Source organism: Galdieria sulphuraria (assembly GCF_000341285.1).
Source record: "Galdieria sulphuraria unplaced genomic scaffold scaf_17, whole genome shotgun sequence".
Taxonomy (NCBI): domain Eukaryota; phylum Rhodophyta; class Bangiophyceae; order Galdieriales; family Galdieriaceae; genus Galdieria; species Galdieria sulphuraria.
The window spans coordinates 76,405-103,032 of record NW_005178458.1 but is presented as its reverse complement, the minus strand read 5'-3'; the positions used below and the strand labels follow the sequence as shown (position 1 = coordinate 103,032).

The 26,628-nt window shown below is 38.8% G+C and overlaps 15 protein-coding genes across 17 annotated transcripts; 7 read left to right on the top strand and 8 right to left on the bottom strand.

The window, feature by feature from the left end:
- The first annotated feature begins 232 nt into the window (after positions 1–232).
- On the top strand, positions 233–1,994 carry Gasu_24090 (uncharacterized protein). The gene has a single exon (XM_005706720.1). It carries the CDS (start codon positions 274–276, stop codon positions 1,963–1,965), a length of 1,692 nt encoding a protein of 563 aa, XP_005706777.1. The 5' UTR covers positions 233–273; the 3' UTR covers positions 1,966–1,994.
- A 428-nt stretch (positions 1,995–2,422) lies between these two features.
- Gasu_24080 (uncharacterized protein) lies at positions 2,423–5,777 on the top strand. The gene is made up of 2 exons (XM_005706719.1): positions 2,423–5,693; positions 5,747–5,777. The coding sequence occupies exons 1-2, from the start codon at positions 2,443–2,445 to the stop codon at positions 5,748–5,750; spliced, it is 3,255 nt and encodes a 1,084-aa protein (XP_005706776.1). The 5' UTR covers positions 2,423–2,442; the 3' UTR covers positions 5,751–5,777.
- A 77-nt stretch (positions 5,778–5,854) lies between these two features.
- On the bottom strand, positions 5,855–7,972 carry Gasu_24070 (malate dehydrogenase (oxaloacetate-decarboxylating)). Its single transcript, XM_005706718.1, has 5 exons — positions 7,487–7,972; positions 7,337–7,436; positions 7,109–7,281; positions 6,279–7,050; positions 5,855–6,230 (listed from the first exon to the last, which is right to left on the bottom strand). Exons 1-5 carry the CDS (start codon positions 7,957–7,959, stop codon positions 5,922–5,924), a joined length of 1,827 nt encoding a protein of 608 aa, XP_005706775.1. The 5' UTR covers positions 7,960–7,972; the 3' UTR covers positions 5,855–5,921.
- A 177-nt stretch (positions 7,973–8,149) lies between these two features.
- Positions 8,150–9,532, bottom strand: Gasu_24060 (mevalonate kinase). Its single transcript, XM_005706717.1, has 2 exons — positions 9,001–9,532; positions 8,150–8,951 (listed from the first exon to the last, which is right to left on the bottom strand). Exons 1-2 carry the CDS (start codon positions 9,520–9,522, stop codon positions 8,211–8,213), a joined length of 1,263 nt encoding a protein of 420 aa, XP_005706774.1. The 5' UTR covers positions 9,523–9,532; the 3' UTR covers positions 8,150–8,210.
- A 9-nt stretch (positions 9,533–9,541) lies between these two features.
- On the bottom strand, positions 9,542–11,722 carry Gasu_24050 (uncharacterized protein). The gene has a single exon (XM_005706716.1). The coding sequence runs from the start codon at positions 11,702–11,704 to the stop codon at positions 10,163–10,165; it is 1,542 nt and encodes a 513-aa protein (XP_005706773.1). The 5' UTR covers positions 11,705–11,722; the 3' UTR covers positions 9,542–10,162.
- Positions 11,723–11,732: 10 nt separating this feature from the next.
- Gasu_24040 (hypothetical protein) lies at positions 11,733–13,157 on the top strand. 2 transcript variants are annotated; one of them, XM_005706715.1, is made up of 2 exons: positions 11,733–12,103; positions 12,161–13,157. In XM_005706715.1, exons 1-2 carry the CDS (start codon positions 11,750–11,752, stop codon positions 12,455–12,457), a joined length of 651 nt encoding a protein of 216 aa, XP_005706772.1. In that variant the 5' UTR covers positions 11,733–11,749; the 3' UTR covers positions 12,458–13,157. The 2 variants fall into 2 exon arrangements, with proteins under 2 accessions (XP_005706772.1, XP_005706771.1); XM_005706714.1 differs by having other exon boundaries at positions 11,733–13,157.
- Positions 13,158–13,372: 215 nt separating this feature from the next.
- Positions 13,373–14,737, top strand: Gasu_24030 (uncharacterized protein). The gene has a single exon (XM_005706713.1). It carries the CDS (start codon positions 13,405–13,407, stop codon positions 14,707–14,709), a length of 1,305 nt encoding a protein of 434 aa, XP_005706770.1. The 5' UTR covers positions 13,373–13,404; the 3' UTR covers positions 14,710–14,737.
- Positions 14,738–14,789: 52 nt separating this feature from the next.
- Positions 14,790–15,802, bottom strand: Gasu_24020 (uncharacterized protein). Its single transcript, XM_005706712.1, has 2 exons — positions 15,335–15,802; positions 14,790–15,283 (listed from the first exon to the last, which is right to left on the bottom strand). Exons 1-2 carry the CDS (start codon positions 15,784–15,786, stop codon positions 14,818–14,820), a joined length of 918 nt encoding a protein of 305 aa, XP_005706769.1. The 5' UTR covers positions 15,787–15,802; the 3' UTR covers positions 14,790–14,817.
- A 39-nt stretch (positions 15,803–15,841) lies between these two features.
- On the bottom strand, positions 15,842–16,972 carry Gasu_24010 (60S ribosomal protein L5e). Its single transcript, XM_005706711.1, has 2 exons — positions 16,709–16,972; positions 15,842–16,657 (listed from the first exon to the last, which is right to left on the bottom strand). The coding sequence occupies exons 1-2, from the start codon at positions 16,879–16,881 to the stop codon at positions 15,931–15,933; spliced, it is 900 nt and encodes a 299-aa protein (XP_005706768.1). The 5' UTR covers positions 16,882–16,972; the 3' UTR covers positions 15,842–15,930.
- A 750-nt stretch (positions 16,973–17,722) lies between these two features.
- Gasu_24000 (uncharacterized protein) lies at positions 17,723–18,627 on the top strand. Its single transcript, XM_005706710.1, has 2 exons — positions 17,723–18,119; positions 18,169–18,627. Exons 1-2 carry the CDS (start codon positions 17,838–17,840, stop codon positions 18,454–18,456), a joined length of 570 nt encoding a protein of 189 aa, XP_005706767.1. The 5' UTR covers positions 17,723–17,837; the 3' UTR covers positions 18,457–18,627.
- Positions 18,628–18,639: 12 nt separating this feature from the next.
- Gasu_23990 (uncharacterized protein) lies at positions 18,640–19,562 on the bottom strand. Its single transcript, XM_005706709.1, has one exon. It carries the CDS (start codon positions 19,559–19,561, stop codon positions 19,112–19,114), a length of 450 nt encoding a protein of 149 aa, XP_005706766.1. The 5' UTR covers position 19,562; the 3' UTR covers positions 18,640–19,111.
- A 9-nt stretch (positions 19,563–19,571) lies between these two features.
- Gasu_23980 (Myb-like DNA-binding domain containing protein) lies at positions 19,572–20,212 on the bottom strand. Of its 2 annotated transcripts, XM_005706707.1 has the most exons (3): positions 19,976–20,212; positions 19,769–19,924; positions 19,572–19,719 (listed from the first exon to the last, which is right to left on the bottom strand). In XM_005706707.1, exons 1-3 carry the CDS (start codon positions 20,203–20,205, stop codon positions 19,593–19,595), a joined length of 513 nt encoding a protein of 170 aa, XP_005706764.1. In that variant the 5' UTR covers positions 20,206–20,212; the 3' UTR covers positions 19,572–19,592. The 2 variants fall into 2 exon arrangements, with proteins under 2 accessions (XP_005706764.1, XP_005706765.1); XM_005706708.1 differs by lacking the exon at positions 19,572–19,719 and having other exon boundaries at positions 19,742–19,924.
- Positions 20,213–20,222: 10 nt separating this feature from the next.
- On the top strand, positions 20,223–21,843 carry Gasu_23970 (NADH:ubiquinone oxidoreductase complex I intermediate-associated protein 30). Its single transcript, XM_005706706.1, has one exon. The coding sequence runs from the start codon at positions 20,228–20,230 to the stop codon at positions 21,764–21,766; it is 1,539 nt and encodes a 512-aa protein (XP_005706763.1). The 5' UTR covers positions 20,223–20,227; the 3' UTR covers positions 21,767–21,843.
- Positions 21,844–22,032: 189 nt separating this feature from the next.
- Positions 22,033–25,057, top strand: Gasu_23960 (MFS transporter, DHA1 family, tetracycline:hydrogen antiporter). Its single transcript, XM_005706705.1, has 2 exons — positions 22,033–22,523; positions 22,589–25,057. Exons 1-2 carry the CDS (start codon positions 22,216–22,218, stop codon positions 24,462–24,464), a joined length of 2,184 nt encoding a protein of 727 aa, XP_005706762.1. The 5' UTR covers positions 22,033–22,215; the 3' UTR covers positions 24,465–25,057.
- Positions 25,058–25,061: 4 nt separating this feature from the next.
- Positions 25,062–25,832, bottom strand: Gasu_23950 (tRNA-specific adenosine deaminase). The gene has a single exon (XM_005706704.1). It carries the CDS (start codon positions 25,803–25,805, stop codon positions 25,245–25,247), a length of 561 nt encoding a protein of 186 aa, XP_005706761.1. The 5' UTR covers positions 25,806–25,832; the 3' UTR covers positions 25,062–25,244.
- Positions 25,833–26,628: the final 796 nt, after the last annotated feature.

Genomic DNA, 26,628 nt, shown 5'->3' with positions numbered 1-26,628 from the left:
AATAAAAGTTTCTAAAAAACTTGAAAGAGATTGCAACTTTCAATGAGAGAAAGTGAAATTTTCACTGAATAAGAAATAATAAAGCAAAATAGGTTTCATAAGAAGGGAACATATGTGATTGTTTTATCATTACACAACCGTTATGAATATTTATCAAGCAACAGAACAAGTCTTCTAGGGTTCTCTACCATTGAGACATCATATGTCTTTATTCTCCTATAAGTTTCTTTCAATAATTAGATTAATTCTCTTCATCGATAGCATTGAAACGATATGAAGTTTTCGTGGAATATCTTACAAAGTAGGAAGCTGTTTGTAAAAGAAAGCTCTAATATAAGGAAGTATATAAAACATTTCAGTAGTTTATATCGCTTTCAACCTTGTTATGTAGTTGGGCTTTGTTCACAAAGTGGGCCCAAGTATCGCACGTTGGCTACTAGTAACGAGGAAGCCCTAAAAGTAACAGAAAATAGAGCTTCTACGACAGAGATTTTGAGTTCTGCTCGAAGATCACTTACCAGTGCTCTTAAAAAAGCGCTAGAAAAAGACGATTTGGAGCAAGCTATAAGGCTCGTTTGTTCAGTACCAGGAAAAGCTACTTTTCAACCATATGAACTCGACCTCATTCCTTATGAAAGACTATCCCAAACTCAGTTACAACAACTTGCTACTGTTTATGATTATGTGTTTCAACGAGAGACATCGGAGGACGCCAGTATAGAAAGGGCTTTGAACATTTATCTTCTGGTTAAAGACCCACAGAAAGCCATCCGCATTCTCCATATTGCTGGGTCTAGTGCTACACCAGAAATGGGTCTCAAAGTGTTACAAGTATGTGCTGCTGCCGATTCGGTTTCCTCTTTATTTGAATGTCTCGAGAAACTGGTAAACTGTGGTGTCATTCCTGAGGCCGAACATATCAAGTTGGTTCTAAGTGTTTTGGAAAAGAAACGTAGAGAGCCTCACATAAAGAATTTGTTGGATATGGCAGATCGCTCTGGTGTTTCTATGGATACTTCATTGTACAACGCATTTATGTTTTCCTCTTTTCAAGCACGTCGATATAGAGATGTGATGGAATTTTTGAGAAAGATGAATCGCTTTCAGTTGACTCCCAATGAGTATTCTTATAGTCTCTATCTAGCGGCGTTAATTTTCCGTGACAAGTTTCGGCAAGGCTTTGAACAGTTGGGAAAGTGGGAATCAAGAGGAGTATTCACATTATGTCCGACACTCTTTCTGGTCATGGGAGAATTAGCAGTTGCTCCTTTTCGAATGGAAAGAATTGTAACTTTTCATGGCGATGTTGTAAAAAGTGGTAGGAAATTGGATCTTGAATCTTCCAATTGTTTGGCAACTTTTGCCAGTTTTCATGGACATGTATATCAAAGTTTTCGAACTTGGAGACATCGAAGAGAGAAATCCTTAGATTTCGATACCAATAGCTTGAATGCTATACTTTTAGGATGCGTAAAGACTAGAAGATTTGATTTGGCTCAGATAGCCTGGGATAGTTTTAGCCACTATGAAATCGAACGAGATAGTCATTCATTTTCATTATTCATCGCTACTATGTTTAGTTCCCTTTGTTCTGACAAGTTTGTATTTTCATTTAGTAAGGATGCTGCTGCTGACTTTCTTTCAGATATTAAGAAAGTGGAGGAGTTTTTGAGGCGTTGTAACAATAGTCAGGTGACTTTGGAAGAAAACGAAGCCAAGGCTTTGCTGATTGCTAGTTTTCTCAATAACAAGGATAATCCAGAAAGATTGCTTCCTTCTCTGATTGAGAATACTAGTTTGAATGCCAATATATTGGAAGACTTTTCTAAAAAGTTGCGGGAAGTAGGAGATGTGGATAGCAATACCTCAAAAGACATATTGGCAAATACTTTTACCAAGACATTTCCTTATTTTTCACAATGTTTTCATGATGCTCAATCGTTAGTGCATATGTTTGTTAGTTGAACCATTTTATTAAAATGCCTTTAGACTATTCTCAATGCGTAGGACAGAGTGCCTTTCCCTAATTTGCATAGTGAGAATATACAATCCTATGGAAACCACTCTAAGAACCTACTGAGTTGAAATTGAGATATTTTTATTGCCCTTTCTAGTGCTCAACACACTTCAATTTGCTCAATGGATATTAGGTTTTCTCAATAGGACAAGTTCTTTGAGTGTACCGTACAATACTAAAGAGAATCTTCTCCTGTATTCATATCTTGTCAATCCTTTACCAAGACTTTTGCTGGACTAAAGTTGCTGTTCTAACAAACGCTCATGAAATTGATTTACAGTTGGCTTACAATGCAAAACTCTTTTTGAGTAGCTGCTCTTGGCGCTCTGTAAATCGTTACAGAGTGTGAAGTATTTGGAAAGTTGAGGAATATATGTTGGAATAGGCAGATAGTAGCATATACTGTTTTTTCCTTTTCTTTGTTCATGGCTAGTTGTAGATGTAACTTTCGAAAACTGCCTGGTTACTTGTCTCGACGAAGACTCTGTAAAGAAGAAGGATGGTGCTCCGATATTAGAAACAACTTGAAACCTCGATTTTTTCACTGTAAACCACTCGCTTTTGCTGGAGCTCTAGGAAATGCAGGTAACTTGGACTCAACTTTCAGCGTCCCGTTGAACGAACCTGGTGAAAGTGAAGCAGGAAGTCATACAAAGTGGACTAGTACCGATGAAGGAAAGCAAGAAAGAGAGCAGCATCCCAAAAAGGCAAATTTCGAAAGGAAAGTATTTGTAAGCATTAGAAAGCTATTGTATAGAGACGATTGGTTTCAGCAACGTGAAATTCTCAAAGAAAGATACCCTCAATACAAACAGATGCTCCCATTGGTTTGCATAGTTACTCCTGAAAATATATCGGAGGAATCCTTGCATCCACCGTCTCTTGATCGTAGTCAATTCAATTCTATCATATTAGAAGCTTTGAATGAAGAGTCCCGTTTCAACTGGATGGTGGACAAATTGAGTTCTGATGAGCTTATTCAATTGGTTGATCAACACACCATGCTTCAGGTTAGTCAATCTTTGCGCAGGAAGCAAAGATATCGGGATTGTTTGTTGCTATGGGAAAGATGGGAAAAATTAGTTCAAGTCAGAGAATGGTCAGAATGTAAGGATGTCAGAAAAGTTCTGTACGAACTTATTCTATGCTATAGTGGTATGGGAATCGAGCCTCAGGTGGATTATATTTCGAATATTTTATTTTCTACGGAGAATGATCTCGATAGTGAGACAGCTTCCGTCTTGTTTGATATTTACACAAATGAGACTCATACTCATTTGGTAAATGTTATCAAAGCAATGCAACTTTTATTGAAATGTCCAACAGGAAAACAAACGTCGGATGTGACTTGGCTTCAGTTAGCCAAAGCAATGATTAGTGAGAACCCTTTGGATCATGGCAAATGGGCCTTGCTTTTTATCAACCACTTAGACAAGGAGCTTCAAGTGAATTTTTTTAATCATTATCTTCGCAGATTATCACATGTAGGTCGACATGATGTTAGTTTAGATGCTCTACAAGAAATGAAGAATCGAGATCTGCGACCTGATGAATATACTGTTGCTGCAATTATGCGTGCTTTTACGAATAGTAATCATTACCAGGAAGCTTGTGGGACATTTGAGAGTATGCAGAGAGAGTTTCATGTCAAATACGGTGATTTTGCACTGTCTGAACTGTTAGTAGCTGTTTCTAGAGATGGACAATTGAACTCCATTTTAGGCGTATTGGATAGTTTGCTTCAACTAGGTCACAGACCAAGCGATGCCGCAATAAGATCTATTGTTTTTGAGATTGCAAACAGTGCTGGTATTGATGAAGCACTTGCATCGGTGAAATTCATTGCCAGAAGGAATGTTCCTATCTCATCGAAAGTTTTAGACCAACTTTTACTAGTTGCTAAAAACAGTGGAGAATGGAAGTATGCAAAACTCGTCTTTTGGCTTTATTCCAAATACGGAAAACTTCCAAATTACTACACTTTTGAGTTGTTGATGCGTACGCTCACTAGACATTCAAGAGGTGAGCGTATGATCAATCGCGTGCAACCAAGTCATCCATTGCTTTCTTCAGACAATAGTGAGGCAGCTAAAATCCTTGCCGACCTACCAGAAATGTATAACTGGATGTTTAGAGCCGGAGTATTTCCTACGGCATGGATTGTTAGAGAAATGATAAGAGCTGCAGCAAGTGGTGGTCACCCAAATGTTGCCAATGAAATCTTGTTTTATGCTGCGAATGTCCTTCGAATCAACCCTACCGAAGACAGTTTTGAATTTTTGGTAAATGCTTATGCCAAAGTAAATGATATTAATGGTGTGAGTAAGTCGATACGGTTAATGAAGGAGAAGCTCGGCAAACCATCATTGAGAGCACTGAATATTTGGATGCGGAGTTGCTTGCGAGTCAATGACGTTGCGCTATGCCAACAGATCTTCGAAGAGATTTTACTCTACGGTTATGAGCCAAATGAACATACTTTTGCTTGTCTTATTGCAGCTGCCGGAGTGGAAGGTAACTTGCAACGAGGATATGAATTGTTAAGGAAGATGATTGAGAACGGACTTTATCCAAATAGCTCAGTATATGTCATGCTTTTAAAAGCGATTGAAAATTGTCAAGACTCAGTCCCATATGATTTTTTAGAATTTCTTTTTCGAGGCTTGGAAAGAGGAGACTGGCAACCAGATGGCTATCTATTGGCAAGGTTGATCAGAACTGGATATCATCAGCAGCAGTTTTCTACATTGGAACGAATCTATCGTCTTTTAGAAAAGAATAGAGCCAACATTGCTTTGAGTCAATTGCAATTGCCATTATATGAACTAGTAAAAGGAGCGCTTTCTTTAGGTTGCAGTTCTTGGGCATTTGATTGGATTGTGAAGTTTGCATTGCATTTAAATGTTCGACCTACCAGTGCTTTGCGATATGCTGCAATTTATGAGTGGTTGCGACTGGGTGTAATAGATGTAGCGAGAGAAGCTGTTGTATGTGCAACTGCAGAAGGTTGGAAAGAGGACAACAGTAGAATAGAAAATATTTGGTCACAAGTATGGAAGGAGATGGGAAACGAGGCTACAACAACATTGTCAAAAAGTCGGAATGGCAAAGGCAGGAATGAACTATATCCTCATTTCTTGCAACGTGTGCGTCAATCTGTTCAGGAAAATTTGAATAGTATGTGGCAAAATGCACAAAGTGGACATGTGGATTCATTTTGGAGGCATCTTAGTAAAAGCAAAGAGAATCCTCATCCTTTGCAGTTTTTCTCGTACAGCCTACACAAGTTACCTAGTATTGATGAACGTTTGTCATCGAGTTGCTTGGATGAGGAACCCATTGTTCTTGGTGCGAATCCAGTTAGTCTTCCCGACAACTCTATATCGAAATATTCCAAGAGTGTATATAAAGGCCTTGCTGACCCACTTATTGTTGTTGCAGATGCTGGTCAAGCAATGCAAGTTTCTCGAATGAGCCACATCGAATTTCCTATGAATAATAGTTCGCAACCATTTTTAATTCCTGGTGCAGGGTCTTTTGCTGCTTGGAGTATTTATATAGAAACTTGCTTATTAGGACCCGTGTGGCTTCGACCTCTCACTGGTTATTTGAACACAGATGATTATGTAATGCGAAGATACGAGTCCGTTTTGAGTGTATATAGTTTGGAAGCGTTGTATGCGATGGAATATCTTGAAAACAAACAAACATTTGTATCGGAATCTTTAGCTAGACAAGTTTTGGATCGTCTATCTTATCTACAGCGTTGGAAACCCAGTGGAATCTGGACTCGGGCCTTGCAAGGTTTCTCTCAACGTAAGAAGGATCATTTACCATTTCGATTTTCTGGTCTTTATGAATAAAAGATGAAAAAATATTTGCCTTTATTACTAAACATATGAGATCAGAGAGGTACTAACGGTGCATACTGTGGTTGCCACATATGAGAAAGCAGATACTGATGCAGGGTCATCTTCCTAGGAGGTTCTGCAGTTGCAAGTCCTTCTTCATAAGCAACTTCAGCAACCGCTGTAGCAACTTGTAAGGAAACTTTTCGAAGGTCTGACAAAGGTAGAAACAATCGTTCCTTATCCTCTCCACTCAAACTGGAGATGCGTCTGGCTGCTGCTTGAAACATATCATCTGTAATATGTGAAATACGACAGGCAGTTACTGCCAAACCCATACCCGGGAAGTTGTATACATTGTTACACTAGTCTATCATGAAAGATATGAAGAATGAAGTTAGCTATAAACTTACTTGATTGATGGGATATATTTTTCCCTGATATTCAACGTCATCAAATGGACTTCCACTAGCAAAAATAGCACGTCCATCTGTCCATTCGATAGCTTGTGAGGCGGTACATTCGGCATGGTCGACTGGATTGGAAAGTGGAAAGATGACAGGTTTTTCCACATGTTTTGCCATTTCACGAATTGCAGTTTCCGTAAATACGCCTCCAGCACCACTTAAACCCAAAAGAATGGTAGGCTTCACTATTCGGACAACTTCTTCTAAGCTACTGCCATCTTGTAAGTCGTCTCTTACAAATCGAGCTTGAGTCGGAGTCAAACCCACTCTACCTCTACCAAGAAGACCCTTATCATCCAACAACCAAAATTGACGATATGCTTGATGTGAACGTAAACCTTCTGTTTCCATGCACTGAATAATCGTTTCACATACACCCAAACCTGCACTACCTGCACCCATACAAACAATTCGTTCCTTAACAATATCTTTTGTAGCAAGTCCTCTCACTCGCAAAGATGCCAAAATGGATGCCAAAGCAATACTTCCAGTACTTTGAATATCATCGTTGAAGCAAAGATATTTATCGCGATACATTTCTAACAATGGATAAGCCACTGGATTGGCAAAATCTTCAAACTGAACCATCACTTGTGGCCATCTTGAATAGACAGCCTCCATAAACTCATCCACAAAACGAAAATACTCATCGCCAGTGATACGAGGTTCAGCGATTCCTAGATACCAAGGATCCTTCCTCAATGCTTCATTATTCGTTCTGTCATGATTCAATACATGTGCACATATATCATTTTATCAATCCAAAGACTACTCACCCTACATCCAAAACGACTGGCAGTACTCGACGTGGATCGATACCACCACCAGCAACATATAAAGCCAACTTGCCAATCGGAATCTGAATACCATTTGCACCAAGGTCACCTAACCCCAGAATACGGCTGCCATCTGTAACAACGATGACATCAACTTGATCTTGAGGCCAGTTCTAAGTACATCATATACAGTTATGATTTCAGGTGGTTATGGGATGGTTGTCTTACGTAAACCATAGTATTCATGCAACCTCGATCATATTTAGAAAAGTACATCCCTCTCGGCCTTCTAAAAATAACTTGCGATTTCTGAGAAGCCAAACCAACACTTGTCATATTTCAACCCAAGAAAGAAATAGTAATAGAACGAATACCTACGTAGGAGTATAAATGATTGGCGCAATTTTCTGAAAGTGATCAGTCAGCACTCGATAAAAAAGAGTTTCATTGCGGTCAAGTAAGGACACCAAAAAGTCGTATTTGTTGAGCGGGTCGTGAAGTGCGTCTACTCGACTAAGAACTCTCTCGGCTTGTACATCAAAGGATTGGACTTTGGGAGGTACTAAACCCCGTATCCCTAGTCTTTCACGCTCATCCCAACTAAAAGCTGCACCTCTATTCGTAAAAGGATCTTGGATGACTTCCATTCCTCGATGTCTAGTGCGATAGACTGAAGGTTTAGGTTTCTCTTGTTGAGAGTCTTGTCTTCCGAAAGCGTCTTCAGTAGAAATAAAATGAGAACGACGCTTTGGCACATATTGAACAATATAATCTTCAGTACTGAATATTGAAAGTAGTTGAGAATATTTAGTTGACTGCTTTGCATTCCGACAAATATTCCACCAAGTCATTTGAGATATTCCCTATTCTTATTTACAATCTATTCGTACAACTTTTCCATCTGTCTTTGGAACATTTACGAAGCAACTCTCAAGAATAACCTTGAAAAGTTTCCAGGGAGGTTCATTTGGAGTAGAACAGAACTACTAGAACAATAAGCATCGAGTCAGGAGTATAAAACAAATGTTATAGGAGATCCTTCGTTGAACGAGATTATTTACTTTGTAAGATTTGACAAACATTCATTTCCTATCACAACTAATCAATTCGTTTGATGATGTATTTGCACACCACTTCCTCCTAATACTATTTCGAAACAACGATAGCCATGAGGAGTGGATTGTAAAGTATTCAACAATGTATCGACATGTTCAATTGATTTTCCAGAGTCAACGAGGATAATAGCACAACCTCCGCCTCCAGCTCCAGTTAGTTTAGCACCTTCAAATCCTAATTCTTGGGCAATGGAAATTATATCTTCCAACAGTGGATGACCTACACCAAGAGCATTGAGAAGATAATGATTGATTTTCATTAGTGTGGCAAGTTGTTGAGAAAAACTGTCCCCAACAAGATTAGATACTGCAGATTGAATAAACCGAATAGCAATTTCATCCATACTAATCAAAATAGGAGACACAATTTCTGGAAATTCTTGATATCTCTGATATACTTTGGATACCATCTTTTGAGTGCTTCGAGGCACACCAGAGTCGACAACAATGAAACGAAGAATATCGGAATGTACTTGAAAGGTTTCTTTCTTCCCATTCCGATAACTAAGGAAGCCTCCAAATGTTGCAATTGTATTATCCATACCTGATGGAGTTCCATGCAAAAATGTTTCACAAAGAAAAGCCCAACGATTGATGCTCTCTTTTAGGGTCCCAGAAATATCCTCCGATAATTGTTGTAACTGAATATCACCAGCTAATACTAAAAGAGATGTGATAAGAGCCACAGAAAAGGATGCCGAAGATCCGAGACCAGCACCCACAGGAATCTGGGTATTCTATCAGTATAACAAACATCATTGAGGGATATTCATTTACCTGTGATTGCACAGTCACCAATAATCCCCTTGTACTCTCTGTTTGCCTTGGGTAAACCAATATGATTAAATAACAAACGACAAAAAGAAATACAGCCGAACGAATAGCGCTACTCGCAGATAGATAGGAAGAATGACTCTCCAAATACTGCTCAACATTTTTCATCCAAGAGTCCACATTCCCTTGCTGTGCAAGAAAATCTTGAAAAGAAGAAGAGAGAAAAGAAGGAGGCTGTGAAAGATCGTTAGAAGTGTCTTTCATCCTCCACTCGATCGCAACTAGATTTTCGAATAGTTTCTCCGAAAAAGACAACAACAAAGCAGTACTCAAAACTACTGTTTTGTCTTCCCTTTCAAATCCTTCTAACTTGATGGCAATTGTGTTTTCGTTGCTCTCTTCTAAAGAAATAAAAAGACGTTTATCGATAGCTGCTGCAACTGCAAGCTTTCCGTGAACAACGGAGTGTTCACCAAACAAGATAACTTTACCAGGTGCACTTACTACTACTCTTCTCCTTTCCATTAGAAAAAACTCAAGGAACTATCAGTTCAAATTATTTAAGCTTTAATAGTTGTACTGAACATGCTACAAATTCCATTCATGAGTTGGGCTATTCATCCAGAATGGAAGGACAAAAGAGTTATCCAATTGGCACTTTCATAGCACAGATAGTGAAGTAAGATATTCTAAGAAGGATGAATTTCAGGCTGCTTGAACTCAATGATACTTGCAAGAAGCAGTAAGTCAACTGACTAGCTTCCATTCCTCAATAATAACTAGAAAAACTATGAATCAATATTCTTCCGTAATTCTTCGAGAGCTATAACGTCATTTTGAAAAGAATTGAATTGCTTCAATTGCCTGACCAGTAAAACCATAGGAAGAAGAGAAAATTCTAGCAAGAAGGAAGTTATTGAGGTCCTAATCTGTACAACATACTCTCAACAGAAAAGCACGACATAGGATAGAAAGCAGTCTGCCTGGTATAGCTTGAACACTAAGAGCTTTAACTACACGCGACACTCATAAATAATGTATAAAAGAAAAACAGAAAACAACACAAACCACGCCTTTGTGCAAACCGTAAAAAGAAGCAATGAAAAAAAGTTAAACCATTCCATCTTATGAAAAGATACAATTTAACGGTATATTTCTATATTAGCTAACTTGGAGAGACTTTATCTGAAAATTCAGACCGCTGCTTTTTATCGCGTGTCGAAGCAATTGGAAGAATATGTCGCAATACTTGTCTCATTTTTCTAATAAGTGGCTCACAGCAAAATGGGATAAGGTTTTTGTCTTGCAGGCGTTCTAGTACCGAGCTCAATTTCTCTAGTAGAGAAGTAAAGCGACCTGAATCACCTTCCAGAATATTGCCCAAAAAATCTTCAGGTTCGGTATATAAGATGGCGTTTAAATACTTCACAAAGAAAGTTAGAAATTCAGTTTCAGACGAATTGATCAAGTCAAGTAGAACATATTCATCAAAGTCTATTTGATATAACCAACAAAATACCATCGGATGAATATTCAGTGATAATTTCGGTATTTTCTTATGTTGCTGCTCTTCAGAATTCAAAGATTGTCGGCATAGCTTTAAAACTTTTGTGAAAAGCATACACATCAAGTCATCTTGTTCAGTGAATAACATCACTAAATAGTATTCCAAACTATGACTCTTTGGTGGCGCATACCAGGAAGCCAAGAAAAATGTGATTTGTTTCAATATGAAATCCACTCGTTCTACAAAATACAAATGGGTAGAATGAAGAAGAGCTTCATTCCATGACAGATCACTGAGAGATGATACAAGGCCCAGAATATAATAGCGAAGAAACATCTGTTTTGTTGGGATACTAGGAACAGAATCCGCTTGATAACCAAAGTAACTACTCATTTGAAGAGTGCCACTATCCTGTTCACTGAAAAGTGTCGTTAATGATGGTAGGTTTTCTTCTCTGCAAGCTTCTTCTAAAATTACTCTTGAAAACTCCACGTGACGTTTTTGTAACTCCAATAACAATTCCCAACTTCTTTGACGGACATAAAACACTGGATGCGTATTTGCGTATCGGACAAAGTCGGGAACATTCAGTAAGGAATGTGTCGAATGATAAGGCGAGTGTAATAAAGTTAAAAAAGAAATCCACTTGCGACACAACACTAAATAAGCCGTGAATGCATACGGAACACTGGTCGTTGTCTCTCCATGAGGAAACAACAGCATATCTCGTTGCCTCCAAATCAATCTTTCTAACCTCAATACAACAACGGAAACCGGTGAGGAGTCAGTCACTGAATATTCTTGAAGAAGTCTTCCCATATTGTCCAAGACCCTTGCATAGAATCTGCATAGGCGATACAGGAACACTGGTTCTACAGTCACGAAAAGGTCTAGAAATGCAAAAGACGAAAACAAACTTTCCAACCTTAGTTTAAACATTTCTTCGCTTCCTATTAAGCCTTCTCTTTGTTCAGTTAAAATGGCATAAAGTCCTTTGGTCAATATATCACTTAACAAACAGGAACAGCGAAAGGCGACCAAACTGTCTGAGTTAGTCAACATAGTAAGGACCTCCTCTTTTGGGAGCTTTTCCATAAGTGAAAGAACGTCTTCTTCATCTTTTCTTAAGGATGGCCTGTCTTTTAGCAACTCACTGAAAAGTTTCTCTAAGTTTTGCAGTCGTATCCAGTCTCCATTCATGTTATCCCATAAAAGTACATTATGCCTTTTGGAAGAGAAAAGGAGATGGTAGTGAGGCGCTGTTTGAAGCCATCGCCTATTCTTGGAGCACTTTGTTTTCTATTTACTCTATGGTGGTTTATATGCGACTTTGCAGTCGGTGTCAATGAACAGTATAGTTTCCGTGTAGAACACTCTTTTGACTTGGGGCATACTTGGTTACCAAGAGGTCGAATACACTTGCCTTTGAAACAAGAAACTCTTGGGACAGTGAAGCCTGTCGAAATAAATCTTACTTCTACAGAAATAGATAATTTGATGCAGTTAGCTCTTGAGAATCAGCTTTACTTTATTCGTGCTACCAAGACCCCTTTTAGTGAGCTGCAGCATCCCGTTTGGTTAACTACGAGTTACAGAGCGGTAAGGACTTTAGAGTCTAATTTTTATGAAGATTGTTTGCTTAGTTGGAATCAAAAGTGTCGCCTAGTGGAGCAGAGTTTCCGGGAACTTTTCCTTGTATATCTTGACGCAAACTTGGAATGGATTGGTTTAGGTGCTGGTTACCCATTACATGGTGTTTGTAATTATAGCAGGGATGGGCTTTCAAGAAGAGAAGCGTTTGGAAAGCTTTTAGGGTATTGGCAAGTGAAGACACCACAGTTTCCCAAGGTAGCTCTTGGTAGGAAGGAGACAGTACAAGAAGTTTCTGTGACAGGAGAACAAAGTTTTATAGAAAAAAATGTACGTATTGCATTTGTTTTTAGAAGCTTTTAGATCAACTTGTAATCCTAGCGTTGGTTGTTGATTGTGATTGGAGTTTTGTTTGTGTTCAATGCCATAGTTGGGTGGATTCGATTCCGCCTATATATGCGAAGTCATTCGACCCAACCAAATCATTCCAAGACAGATTAAAGCGGCCGAAGGTTTCCTTGAAAAAGCATTATTTTAACGGATTTTGGATTTTCTCCCATCAAGAGTGAGATTGGACGAGCATGTGGAACAAGGTTCATTCTGCTTAGTTAACTATGAGCTTCTCGGATTCTGACACCATAGGTCTATATTATATATGTCATAACTGTAGAAGAAGAATGCCCAAGGTCAACTGGCAATATGTAAAGCAGGAGGGACGTGTATTTTGTAGTGGAGAGTGCAGTCTTTCGTTTGAGCTTGGAGTGAAGCAAAGAAAGACGTTTCGGAAGAATACCATAGCTCGACATAAATGCTGTGGTGAAGTTGAACAACAAACAGTGCATGAAAACCCGAAACCTACTTGGGCAGTGAAAGGAAGTTGCAAACCAAAGGACTTGGATGGTTTGTCTAGATCTTGGGAAAACGCATTGTTTCAGCTTGAATATGCTCAAAATACCACGGATTTGTAGTAGGATATATGAAAGGAACTTGAGTGAGCCGTGGTTCTTGAGTTCGTTAAACAATGTCATTGTAAGACAAAATGTGCGTTTGCATTTATCATGGTATACGAATCCTTCAGGAAACAACATTCGACACTTCAATCGAAAGCACTTTTGTTATTATACGTAGTCACATGGAAGAAATATGCAGTTTCGCAAATGCACTGATAAGCATTTTTCGCAGAATTCAGAACATTCATTCACCAGATTCGCAAGTTTTCTTCAATTTTGTGTTATTATCTGTCAGACAACCTAGCTGTCCTTTATAGGAATGGGAAGTTGTATTCATTCAGTAACATTGAATTCCTGAAAATGTCGTGGAATTCGAGTGTCATTGCATCACAGACCTTCTGCTATTTTCTGGATCAGCTTACCAAAGCGTGTTTAGACCTGAGCACAAGAAAGGCAGAAGAGTTACATCAAACACTAGAAAAAGCATTACAATCTATCCACAAGTCGTCTACTTTGGAGTTTAAAGTTTGGTTGGAACTCTGTGTTTCCAGTCTAGTACGAATTCTGGAGAATCACCCTGAAAGATGTACGGACAATTTAGCCTTTGTGTTGGCACCCAAGCCTGCAGATGAAGTTATTCCCTCTTTTTGTTTTTCCTTCAAGTCCCAATTGAGTGCTCAAGCAACAGGGTCTATTTATTACTCGTTTGTTCAGCTGCTAGAATCTTACGAGAGACAGCACCTGGCTACAAATACAAGAAAGTTGGATAGTGGTTCAACTCTCTCTGCAATAGCTGCGGAAAGAATGTTTTGGCTCTCACCATCAGTCAGCGAAAGTATTGTGTTGGAAGCTGCAGATTCAAGTCATTTAAAGCATCGCAATTCTTCTGAAAAGATACCCTGGGACGCCATATCTACATACGCTGAAGAAGGAGAGGAAGACATGTTGTACTATTTATTATATCAATTGAAGAGTGAAGATAATTTTGATGATACCCTATCACTGAATGTAGCGGACGAGCTATTATTAGGTTTTTGTGTAACAGAGTTCTCATCAACCTTTTCACATGTTCTCCATCGAATATATCACGAGAATAAGAAATTTTGGTTGAATCTGGACCAAGTTATTCATTTGCCTAGTGTTGTCCAAAGAGTTGCATATCAAAGTTTCAGTTGCGATAGTTTTGAGCTTATCAAACAACGACTCGTGCAAGTACATGCAGCATTACTGAATGAGACATCTGTAACGATTGATACAGCAATAGAGTACCTGAATTCGGATATAAGCTTTCCATTGTATAGTTCTTTTTTAGAAGCGTTGAAAGATAGGAAAATTTTGGAAGCTGTTCCTGTGGATACGTTGTATATTATCATGTATCATTCTCATGAGCTCATAATGAAGACTGAGAACGCAACATTGCTTTTTCGGTTATCCATGACATATTCTTGTATTTTGTTGTTTATGGAAGGTATTTCCTGTTTGGATGAAAAGTGGATCAACTTTTTGATAGCAGATATATGTAAAAGCGTGACTCTGAAACGTCTCTCTACAATTGCATTTTTCACAATTTTGGTTCCGTTTGGTTTGTCCAAATTGTGTTGTACGAAGCTTTGGAAACATTCTCTATTCTATACATGTTTCGAGTTGTTTTCCAAAGATGGTTAGCATTCAGTAATACACATTGGTATATATATATATATATATATATATAGAGAGAGAGAGAGAGAGATATATATAGATATGGTAAGGTTTATACTTCTTTTATTGGTCGTTTCAACCGATAAAGTTTTTCATATAAGAAACATGCAAAGGAGTTTTCTTTCTTTCCAAAAACCAACCATTTCTCCAAGCAATTTCTTTCACTCCTGCTCGATAATCTGACACTTTGTTGCTATACTCCACGATACGTGAAACAACTCCATCATCTAATTTTATACGTAAAACCTCCTCCGCAATTGGCTTCAATTCGTTGACCAAATCTTCCAAGTCACGCAAGCAGGTTTCGTTAGCTACTACTTGTCCACAAGTAAAATGAGACGTGGCACAAAGGGGTCCCATAACACAAATCCATAATAGCTTCTCGACCATTTTTTTGATAAATTCAGTTTTATCTTCAACAACTGAACATTTACAACCCAACGAACAAACTCGTTGAGCAAAAGCTTCTGCCCACTTTCCATAAACGACTGTACCACCACCATCCACTGGAGAATCTCCCTTACTGGCTACGGCAAAATATCTAAGACCCATTCAATTCCGTATGAATAGCTGAGTTTGAAAATACACTCACATTAGAGCTTGAGTATTATTTTGAATGTTTCTCTCCTCCAAAAAAGTTTGAATCATTCCATTCTGAATGAAGACGAGGTCTGGTCTTCTATCTGATGGGGTTCTTGCCACTATGCTATCCAGGTCATCGTTCCTCGTACAAACATAAATAGGTCCATAACCATCTGCTGGTATACTTTCTCCCCTTGTTACCACAACAGGTTCTTTCATACCTGGAGCACGTGCAAGCAAGCTTCCAATGCGTCCGTTTCCAATCACTACTTCTTGAAAACTTTGACCCGTTGCCCTTTCACTTTTTACCACCATTTTCTGGAGATAACCGTTGACAGATTGGAACCTGGATATCCAAATAACTCTCAAAAGTCTGTTGGTATTGTTATTTCTTATAGTAGGATTGCAATGTTTACAACCCGTCTTTAGTAGAGTAGGACAATTCCACGTAGCAAATGCCATCACATTCGTGCAATAGGACACTGTACAAGTTACAGAAGAACTATTTCAATAGCAGAAAAAAATGTGAAGTCTTCTCTCCTTACTTCAAGTTTTCAAATTAATGGAAAGAAAACTAGTCGACATAAGCAACAATAGAAACGGCATTTATTCTTCTTCTTCATGACCTGTCGTCATACTTGCCATAGCTAATTTTTCTATTTTTCTCTTCAAATTCTCCTTTTTCTCTTCTTTTGTAAGTTTTCTCTGACGAAAAGTACGATGCTTAGTTACTTCACGTTTGGGTTTCTTTTCAAAGGAAGGATCTTCTCGAATACGACTGTGTGCTTGTTTATACATCTCTTCCAGGTCATCAGGTCCAACTCCGGCTTTGATATATTGTGAAAATCGAGCTTCATAAAGAGTTTTATCTTCTTCCGCAAGCTGTCTCATGTAGTCGGCAATATGTTGTCCAAATATTCTATAGCGCAGCTCTTCTGGTTTGAATCCTTCTTCCTTGGTGTACTTGGGAAATCGTTTCTCGTTATGAGGAATATCCACACCACCATCAACGGCACCTTTCATCGCAGCAAAAACTTTATTGCCAGTTGTTGTACGAATAAGTCCAACATCTAGAAACGCTCTAAAAGGCCTTCGCTCTCCTTGTGGTTCTACTTCGAAGAACTCACCATCGACGCTCTCCTTACCCACATAAACTTCATCAAGATTGAGTTTTTTCAACGTTCTACGAGCTAATAATAAACCTGTTGCATATGCAGCAGCAAAGTTGGTTAATCCTACTTTGATGCCGTAACGAGGTAGTTCGTGTGCGTACGCCGCTGATAGGATGTGATCTCCCTCAAGTCTTGCGTAAACAAACTGGCAAACTATATCCCTTTAATACCTTTAGCTGAATATAAATCAAGAATATCAATTCAAAAGGTACCTGTTGGTGAAACGAACGACCAGACGATACTTCGGGGAAGAGTACTTTCGCAGGTCTTGTGTGATTAACTTCAATCTTGCCCTATAGTCAGTTTTTCCTTCCCTTCTTCTTCTAGGTTTCACTTGAAACCTTTTGAAATAAGCTTTATTCTTGACAACTTTGACAAAAACCATGATTCCTTTGCGTCTGTCCTATTTGCCAATGCGAAATGAAGGACGACGACGCGAAATCGGCAATCCAATAATTGAACGTGATATGTATTACGAAGTGATGCGCTTTTAAGTAGTTTATCTAGAAAACGTAGAGCTGATTAGCAAAACATTCAGAGTTTTAGATGAGTCTTTGGTTTTGAAAGGGATTACAGTCAAGTTTATGAAGTAAAATCATTCAGCAGGGCTGGAACGCACCTTATTGCTTTGTACCGAACACTGGGTTCTTATCCTGAATGGATACAGTCGTTGAGGTGACTATGCAGTTTTGTAAGTGGAAATACAAGTGGAACCAATCAATGGAAAAACTTGGCGACCATAAAATCTTGTTGAAGTGAGCGTTGAGATAGCTTTTCGATCATTTTATTGTTTCCTAGTAATTGAGCCCATGAGACAAAACTCCTATACATATTTTGATAATAATCAAAGAAATCGTATTTTTTAGAAAAATTTTGTCAAGTTATCTATTGTTTGTCTTTTTCAACATTATTGTTCTTTCTATCGTCGTAAAACCTCAAAAATATGGGTTTTCTATAAAGAAACCTTTACAAAGAATTTTCTAGGAAATATCATTATTTTTTGAAGGGCATGTAAATGTCAATTGATAAATATTTTGAAAGAATGCTGCTTTATCCTTTGAAATAATAGATCATACTGCGTAAAAAGGTGATATCATATATGTCCTTATAGAGTGCAATGCATCACTAAAATGTCTGTGAATTCATCGTTCTTCTCTACAGACAAGAATCGAAGAGTTTAAAGGAGAACCTTTCAATGCATGAGGGTTCGAAAAATGAGCTTAATGGGAGATCATTTCATTCTCCCCCTTAAGGGCAAATTTGGGTTTCCTTTGACACATTAACTTCGTAACTACTGATAGTTTTCTCGATGTGTCGGATATTTATTGAGAATTGGATATTATGAACACCAGGAAAAGAATACAAAAGGTTGAAGATACCAGTCCTTGTTTGGAACGAAGAATCGGCTCTTTAAAGGCTCTATACATTGTCTACGATGCGGACGGAACAGTTCCAGGTGAAGTTCTTTATCTACTTCGAAAGTGGTTTGGAAGGGGACATTGTGCTGCGTGTGACATCACTCACGGAGACAAAAAGGTGAAGCCTGAGTGGACCACGTTGCAAACAACTGGATGGCTTGGAGTTCCCCTTTTCAACATTCATAGAGACGAAATGGATGCAAAGGTGAAGTGGAAACTTTATTCCTGGAAAATTCGTTCAAATATATACTTAGTTACGCACAGTCGTTAACACGGCCTTGCCTTGTGTTGCAGGAGAGACAGATGACAGCCAATACTTTTTGTTGCTTCGACCGGACGATTTGGAAAGTTGTGTAGGAGACTTGTCCAAGTTACAAGAGAAGATTATTGAAGCTCTTCAAAGGTGTAGTTTCGAAGTTAGTTGGTATCAAGCTGATAAGGGGAAAGACGCTCACGTAGAAGCCTCTCCAGTCGAAGCTGAGAATAGGCGCTTCGAACAAGATGCCGTCGTTCCAGCGAAAAGCGGTGATACTAGTTCCTAACGTTATTATTAAGCCGGAATATTTTTGAAGTTTGTAGTTTTCCTGCTCATTTTTATTCCAAGCGAATGTTTGACAGGAAAAATTTTTTATATTATTTTATGTTGATACAGAATATGTAAAGAGGGAAAAAAATAAGTAGAAAGCAAACGTTCGTTGATGATTCGTTTGTGTATTCGCCAAATGTTCCCATCTCACTCTTTTATTCGTTCACTTACTGAGAACTACATATTATCCCGTCTATGCTTTTGTGTCGACTGCCTCGAGTCCTTTCAGCATGCTACGAACCTTGAAACATTTCCAGCCTTCATACGTATTCAATTAACCAAAACAACTCGTTTCAAACTGAGAAGATCTTGCTGTACATGAAATCAAAGTATGGCATTTAACAAGCTTCGATCAACACAGTGAAAAGACAAAAAGACAAAATTCTGATATCATATGCAACACATTATGAAAGCGGAAGCGTCGTTATCTTAACAACCTTTCATAAAGATGTCGAAAACATGGCGCAGAAATAAATATACAAAAGAACAAATCCTAGTTTCAAAGGGCATTTTCTGATATTCAAAATACTCTGCTAACACAAGGTTTACCTATCTCGGTTACCCTTTCCTTTGATACTGAAGACTATTATGTGAAAGAACCCCCATACAGTTCAAGCTCCATCTTGTACCAACTTCGAAACCTGAAAGGTCCATTCTTCAACAGACATGTGACGTATTTTACAAACTTGCTGTTGAACTAGAAACAAAGCAAGAACGATGTGCTTGCAGAAGCAATCTCCTGCATTCCTTGTGCGAAACAGACCCTGGCAAAATTGTTGACAAGAACAAAAAGGTATAGAAAGAATCATAAAATAAGTATTCTCTTTCACTGGACTAGAAGAAAGTACTACTATTTCGCCAAAACAACAACGCCACAATTCGAACTTGGCAAAAAAACCTTCTTCGGTATAACCTGAAGACAACAAACGATCTAACAAAGGTAAAACTTCACGTGCAGTGTTAGGAATAATAGTATGCAAGGCTAATAAGTGCTCATCTAGCAACTGCTGTTTCTCAACAATGTCTTTCACAAGTTCACAAAGCAAAGTCCATTCTAACATTTCTCCCAGTCAGTCTGTCGATATCACAACTTCAATTTGAATTACTTTTATTCGTTGTAGAAGAAATAAAGTTGTCATAAAGTTGCCTCCACTGACGCGCAGGTCTTATACTTATGGACTTTGCTTTCTCGTTCATCTTTTTCAGATGGAGAAACCATCTAAAGGAAATTAAAGGAAAGTTTAACCTTGTGAGTCCACCTATCTTACCTCCTACTACACTGATATGGAGATCTTTTTTCCATAAAACTTCCAACCGTTAAAAAGTCTTCTCCGTGAGTCTCTACAAGTTCTAATAACCTTTCGTCTTCTTCTTGCGAAAAAGGTGCTCTACTAACGCTTCTGCTTCCAACAAGTGTTCGAGCACTTCCCATTCAGATATAAGTACACTTTCTGATATTTTCAGAACAAACTTACCGACTGCGAATGGCAAGATGCGTTCTCTCTGGGAAATAATCTTCAAGAGTTGTCCACTTTCTCACTCCTTTCAGGGAGCGAAGTAATTCCAATAACTTTTGATCTTCTTCTGGTGTCCAGGGTGCTCCCTTTTTGGCTGTGCCTAAATAACTCGAGCTGCGTAAAAAACGATAGTTACTTAGAGGCTGCCGTATGTAGCCTCTTAGAGTTGTTGTCAACGACCAAAACATTTTGTTGAATTGTTCTAAGATTATGGCTACATTTGTTCTTTCAAAGGATCGGTTCTTTCCAAAGCAGAAAGCGTACAAGTTTGCTTTGAGAAGGAATTGTATATGTTATCATAGGAAGTCGAGAAGAATAACTAGCTTAACTCCTCTTTTTAAAGCTGACCTACAACAGCAGTTTGGTCTGAATGTCCGATCTATTTGGAAAAGTTTACAGAAACAAGGGCATGATGCACAAACAGAAGATATGAAGAAGCAAAAACGGAATATTTTAGTAGTTGGTGCAACTGGAAGAGTGGGTAGGTTAGTTTGTAAGAATCTGAGTTCGAGGGTCAAGTACGGTTATCGTATATGGGGATTGTCCCGAAGCCCAACAAGTGTGAAGGAAGCAGAATTGCCAAAAGAAGTGAACTTGACCTTTAGGGATTTGCAAGAAAGCAACAGCCTCGAGAGTTTTGTTGGAAAAGTGGATGGAGTGATTTGGACGGCAGGCTCCCGTGGACCTCCTGGTTTTGGCACTGGTGGCCCTCGTGAGATTGACCATTTGGCTCTTAAGAATATGGTACAATTGTTTGCTGAAAGTTGGAAATCGGAACAACGTGAACGAACTGTATACGACTTTTCTCTTCCCGATATGGAACATATCTTCCAGCCTGTGCAGCAAAGTTCTATTGAAGTTTCGAATTCTAGTTCATTTCGGTATTCAACAGGCTTTGGAATTTTTACTGGTAATTTAATGAAATATGGTGATGGAAATGTTGCACAGATAAGAGCTCAATCAACAGTTCCTTTAAATCTTTCTGAGTTTGATGGATTTTGCTTAAAAGTGAAAGGAGATGGAAGGCGTTATCGCATTTTTCTAAAAGACAATGAGGTGGATACTTCCGAAGAATATTCTTTTCAGTGTGAGTTTGACACCAAGTCTGGAGAATGGCAGAACATACGGCTCTTATTTTCAGACTTTATTCCGGTGAAGAATTCTAAGATATTGTTCGGGGAAGGAGCCAATCTCTATAAGTATCGTTTGAATAAAAGCTCCATTCATATGATAGGTTTCGGTATTTCCCGGTTGGATTTAGGAGGATTGGTTGACCCGAATTTTAGAACTGGGCGTTTTGAACTTGTATTGGAAAAAATTACGGCCTTCTCTTTAACAATACCTCGCTTGGTTGTTTTATCAAGCGCTGCAGTGACAAGACTGGAGTGGAACGAAAAGCAACGTCAGATTTATGCTGGGTCGTTTAATATTCCCATTGTACAGTTGAATCCTGGTAATATCTTGAATGAAAAGCGAATGGGTGAAGATGCCGTACGTTCAAGTGGCATACCATATTGCATTATTCGTGCAACTGGATTGAATGATGAGCATCCTTCTGGAAGAATTGTCTTTCAACAAGGAGATACCGCAGTTGGTAGAATTAATCGTAAGGATGTTGCAGATACTCTTGTAGCAGCTTTGGATCTCTCTTCTTCTAGTTACAAAACCTTTGAAATATTTTCGGTTCCTGGTGAAAGAAAAATATGGAAAGAATGTTTTGAAAGTGTACAGTTAGATAGAGAAGTGTGATAAGATAGATTCATTTGGGATGAGTTGGTTGGGTAATAAAGAAGGAATCGTTCGGGAATAAAGTATAAAATTGTGGAGATTTCAAGTGGTTTGACTTTGATACCGCAAAATGAAGGAAGAAATAATTTCTGTTGCCTAAGCTTTGAGAGCCACAACTGAAGAGTTTTCGTGTATTCAAGAATGACTTCAGTTCTTCCTCCAAAATATCCTGCAACAGAAGCACCTCAATCACTTTCCCCACCACCTCCTGTTCATGCTTCACCAAAGAAAGCGACATATTCTCGAGAACCTACAAAGCCTACTCCACTTCCTACTTTAAGACTGTGAGTATTGTTCCTTTTTCTCTTGTTTTCTGTACAGTTCACATTTGTTGCGAATGATTCAGTGTAATTCTTGGTTTAGCTGTTCTTGCCGACGCCTTTTCTGTCACAAGTAAGAATGTGTTCCATATGAGTTGGTTGATGTCAACCTTTTTAGTTGTGTACCCTTTCGCTCCGTTTTTGGTGCGAGACCTTATGCAAATACCAGATTGGCGGCAAAATGAAGTTGGATACTATTCGGGCTTGATTGCTTCCTGTTTTACGCTTGGTTCTATGTTTGGAAGCCCGTTATGGGGAGCGTTGAGTGATCAAGTCGGTCGAAGGCCAGTAATACTTATTGGTTTAGTCGGAGACTTTCTTTTCATCAACCTTTTTGGAATGGCTTCAAACATTACCACTGCTCTTATTTTCCGCTTCTTGCACGGCCTTTCCAGTGGGTACGTGTACTAGATACGATGGCATTATTCAAAATTTTGATATTTTTCTCTCTTTTTAATGACAGGAATATTGCTGTAGCAAAAACTTACTTGGCAGACATTACTGACTCTAGCAATGAATCCGCAGCTTTCGGGTTAATCGGACTGACTTTTGGAGTTGGAGTAGTAATCGGTCCAGTTATTGGTGGCTTCTTATCTCGGCCTTCAGTGCATTTTCCACACTACTTTCCTCCAGGCTCCTTTTTTGATCGCTTTCCGTATTTATTACCCTGTTTGCTGGTCTCAGTTTATGTATTTGTTGATTTGTTTTTTGCCTTTTTCTTCTTGGATGAGAGCAGGAAAAGGACGTGGTTGAACAATAGGGAAGAACCTGCAGAATACAGTTATGGCATTGCAGGAGAAAGTTTTCCTAGTCAAGAACAGGGAATAACATTAGATGCAACATTTACGGATGATATTATGTCGATAGCACGATCAGATTATTCATCAGTTAGAGAACAAGAACGAAGCTATGTGGATAGAAATCTGCTGGAAACATTTGAAAGACAAGCAGGCGTTACTCCTCGAATGACCCAAAGTTTGTTTTCCTCTATTCCTTCAACCGTACCTGAACACTCTGTTGAGAACTCATTACGAACACCCTTGCTAGATACGGGGCGTTCTCGAAGTTTTCTGGGAGGTTCTCCGACAGCAAGGTCTATTCGTGGTAGACGTGAAAGGCAACGATGTGATCGTGAGTGGGATGAGCGTTCCTTGTGGAGTTCCCGTGAGAGTTATACAGAGAACCGTGGCCCATACTTGACAGAAGCTATACCGGAGCCAGATGAAGGAGAGTTAGACGGAGGAAGTAAGGTCTTGTCTTCCTCACAACAGAGCTTTTCACGATCATTAGACAGAAGCCTCCTGGAAAAGGAAGATGAGGCTGAGGAAGGTGAAGGTAACACCTTGGAAGGAAAGAGCAGTCAAGTACCGATCACAACCGAGGATGAAGATTGGTTTTATTCAGACGACTTCGTGAAAAGTCGTGGTAATTCATCTTTGACTTCTCAAAGGAAAGAAAGTGAAAGTTCCAGCTTTATGACTTACGGTTTGAGTGGCAGCTTCGGAGCAGCGACTGCAAATATTCTTTCTCCCTCTCTTCGACCCAAAGCACCACGAATAGTCGACCGTTTAAGATTGGATGAGGAAGATAGAAGTGCAATTCAAGAGAGTGCTGTAGAAGAGACCTCTCTCTTTTCTCCTGATGAAGAAGGTACGGTTCTTCCAGAACCCACCAATGCAACTATCGAAAATAAGACTTTCCGCCACGTTCTGATAGTTGCTGTGTTGATCTCTTTTACATTGCTTGCAGGTGACGAGGTGATTCCTGTTTGGGCCTCCACACAACCTCGTTTTGGAGGTCTTGGATTTTCTTCCACTGATATAGGCAGTGTACAGACTCTCAGTGGGGTCACAACAATTTTAGTTGCCTTGTACATATTTCCTTATATTGCACGGAGATTGGGTGTAGTGAACACCATCAGATTGGGTTTGTTGGTAGGAAGTGTCAACTATTTGTTGCCTGCAGTGATCGTTACTTTCGGATGGAGTAGAAAGGATACGATGTCTTGGATAATTTATACATTGTTTGATATATTCTTGGCGTTCTTTGAACAGTGTTGCTGGGCAGGCATCGCTTTGATTGTCAAGAATTCAGTCCATCCTTCTTCTGTAGGATTGGCTCTGGGTCTTGCACAAGGACTTCAAAGTGCCGGTTTTGCTGCAGGACCAGTTATAGGTGGTTCGCTATTTGCGTTTGCGATTTCTTTAGACTTACCGGCACCTTTGAGTCATGGGCGTTCATTTTTCTACTTGGAAAGTAGTTTGTTATTTGCCATTTTCCTCATTGCAGCGTCATTGCCTCGGTGGCCATGGAAGGTGGAGTGTCACATACGATATTAGAGAGCTTTTAGCTTTGTTGATTGTGTAAATCTTTTACTGGAGATAGTTTTAACTATAACCTTTCGTGTTGTTGTATGCCAAGGTGCAATAGAACAACATGAACAGCTAATAGATATACGTACTAGAATAGAATAGGAAACTTATTTTATAGATTTAACAGCGTTGTTTTGTGATAAAGCCCAGTAGTTGCAAGATTCGGTAGTTGAGTAACCTTTACAGACTAAGACGACTTTAACAATTACTTATTTGGCTTATAGTAATGAATGAGTAAAAAATCTAAAACGCTTCCATTCCGGAATACATTCGCTCGTATGTCAAGTATCCGAAAAGCAAACTTTCTGGTTCGCCTTCGCCACAAGGATCAATACTGTTTAGTAATGTCTTAAGCCAGAAAGGATTTATGTATAAACGAAACAGCTTGGCCAAAAATTCCAGAACTTGTTGCAAATGTTCCAAATAGTTTTATCCCGTTTCTTCGGAAATTCACCGTATCTGCTACATTCATACTGATGGTTTCTCGATGCATAGACAAATTCTTCCTTCGAAATGATTCAAAGAAAACAGCAAAATGCAATATATCAACTAATCAAATGAACTGAAGAACTTTCAAACAAGCAGGATGGCATAAAATTTCATATATATATTCGACAAATTTCGAGAGGTATAGTAAATGAAGAAAATATATCATGCTCCCAGTTTGAGACGTGGAGAAACCAACCAAAAAGGGAACAATAGTAGGATCCTATCAATAACAAAGAGAACAAAAATTTCAAGTATTTGCTAGGAAATTTCTGCAGCAAAAGACGGTTCGAGAGAAGTTTGTTTGTTGTTCCTATTTTTCTTCTTTGGTCTAGGCGCGTTTGGATTAGGACCTTCATAGAATTGGCGCAGTAAAGCTACAGACTCTTCTTCAAGTATTCCTCCAATACAATCGAAAGGTTTTCCTCCTTCTGGAAGACCACAACTTCCATCGTTCAACTCCAGGACGGAACCACACCCTCCAAAACGATCGTTTCTACAACCAAAAACGACTCTTTTTATTCCCACAGTCAGTAGAGCACCAGCACACATAATGCAGGGTTCACAAGTTACAAACAACTCTGCTTTTTGAATTTCACTGTGGAATGCATCACCCAACAACAGCCTTGACACTTGAAGTGCCTCAAGTTCTGCATGTCGGGTACTATTTATAAGCTCGTTACAACGATTCCCGCTTCTTGCTAAAACTTCTCCATTTTCAGAGAATATGATGCAGCCGATTGGAACTTCACCTAGTTGAAGTGCTCTTCTCGCTTGTGTTAAAGCAAGACGCATCCTCTGAAAATCGCGGTGGTTTGACATTTGCCGACGAAAAAAACGACGCTTCCCATTCTATATCGATTGTACAGTAAGTTATCTCCATATACCATCCATTTTTACTGAAGAATCTCATTCTTGACTTGTTATCTGAAGATTTTCTTATTCAAATTTTCCAAATTATTTTTGCATGTAAGAAGTCAATATGATTTCTCAAAGAGGAAGTATTTCGTGGTTGGTTGAGGATTAGCATGTCATGAACTATACTTTGTACATTGTTGCTCATCTCCTAAATCAAGTAATAAAGTTTTATTTACTATAATAGACGATAAAATACCATGAAGCACACAACGAAGTTATCTTCAACTCAAAAGATAGCTTGACTAGTGTCAAGGAACCGCTAGGATTTCTGAAATCATTCCAGTTCCCTGAAGTTTGCTCATTGCTGAAAACAAGTCATGTACAGTCCGATTGTAAAATTGAATGCAGCAGTAATGTCTCATAGTATATCCGTTTCTTGTCATATTGATTTTTAGACTTATTATCGTTATATCACCTATTGTTTGAGTAATGGATCTCAACAGAACGGTTCCCAGTTATCGACATTCTTCTCGTGCATCTACATAGCTATCATCCCAAATACTTATTATCTCTGTAGATCCTTTGAAAGACTTCATCATGACATCACGAAATAAAGCCACAGCAATAAAAAAGGCCTTGTCGTATCGCAACTCATTGGCTACAAAAATAATAAGAAAATTCATGAAAGTCAGGATATCAGATGTATTCATACAATGATACGAAGTAATCTCACAGTTTCCTAATTCAATACAACAAACTATGGAGTTGTTTAATAGAATACGAGTAT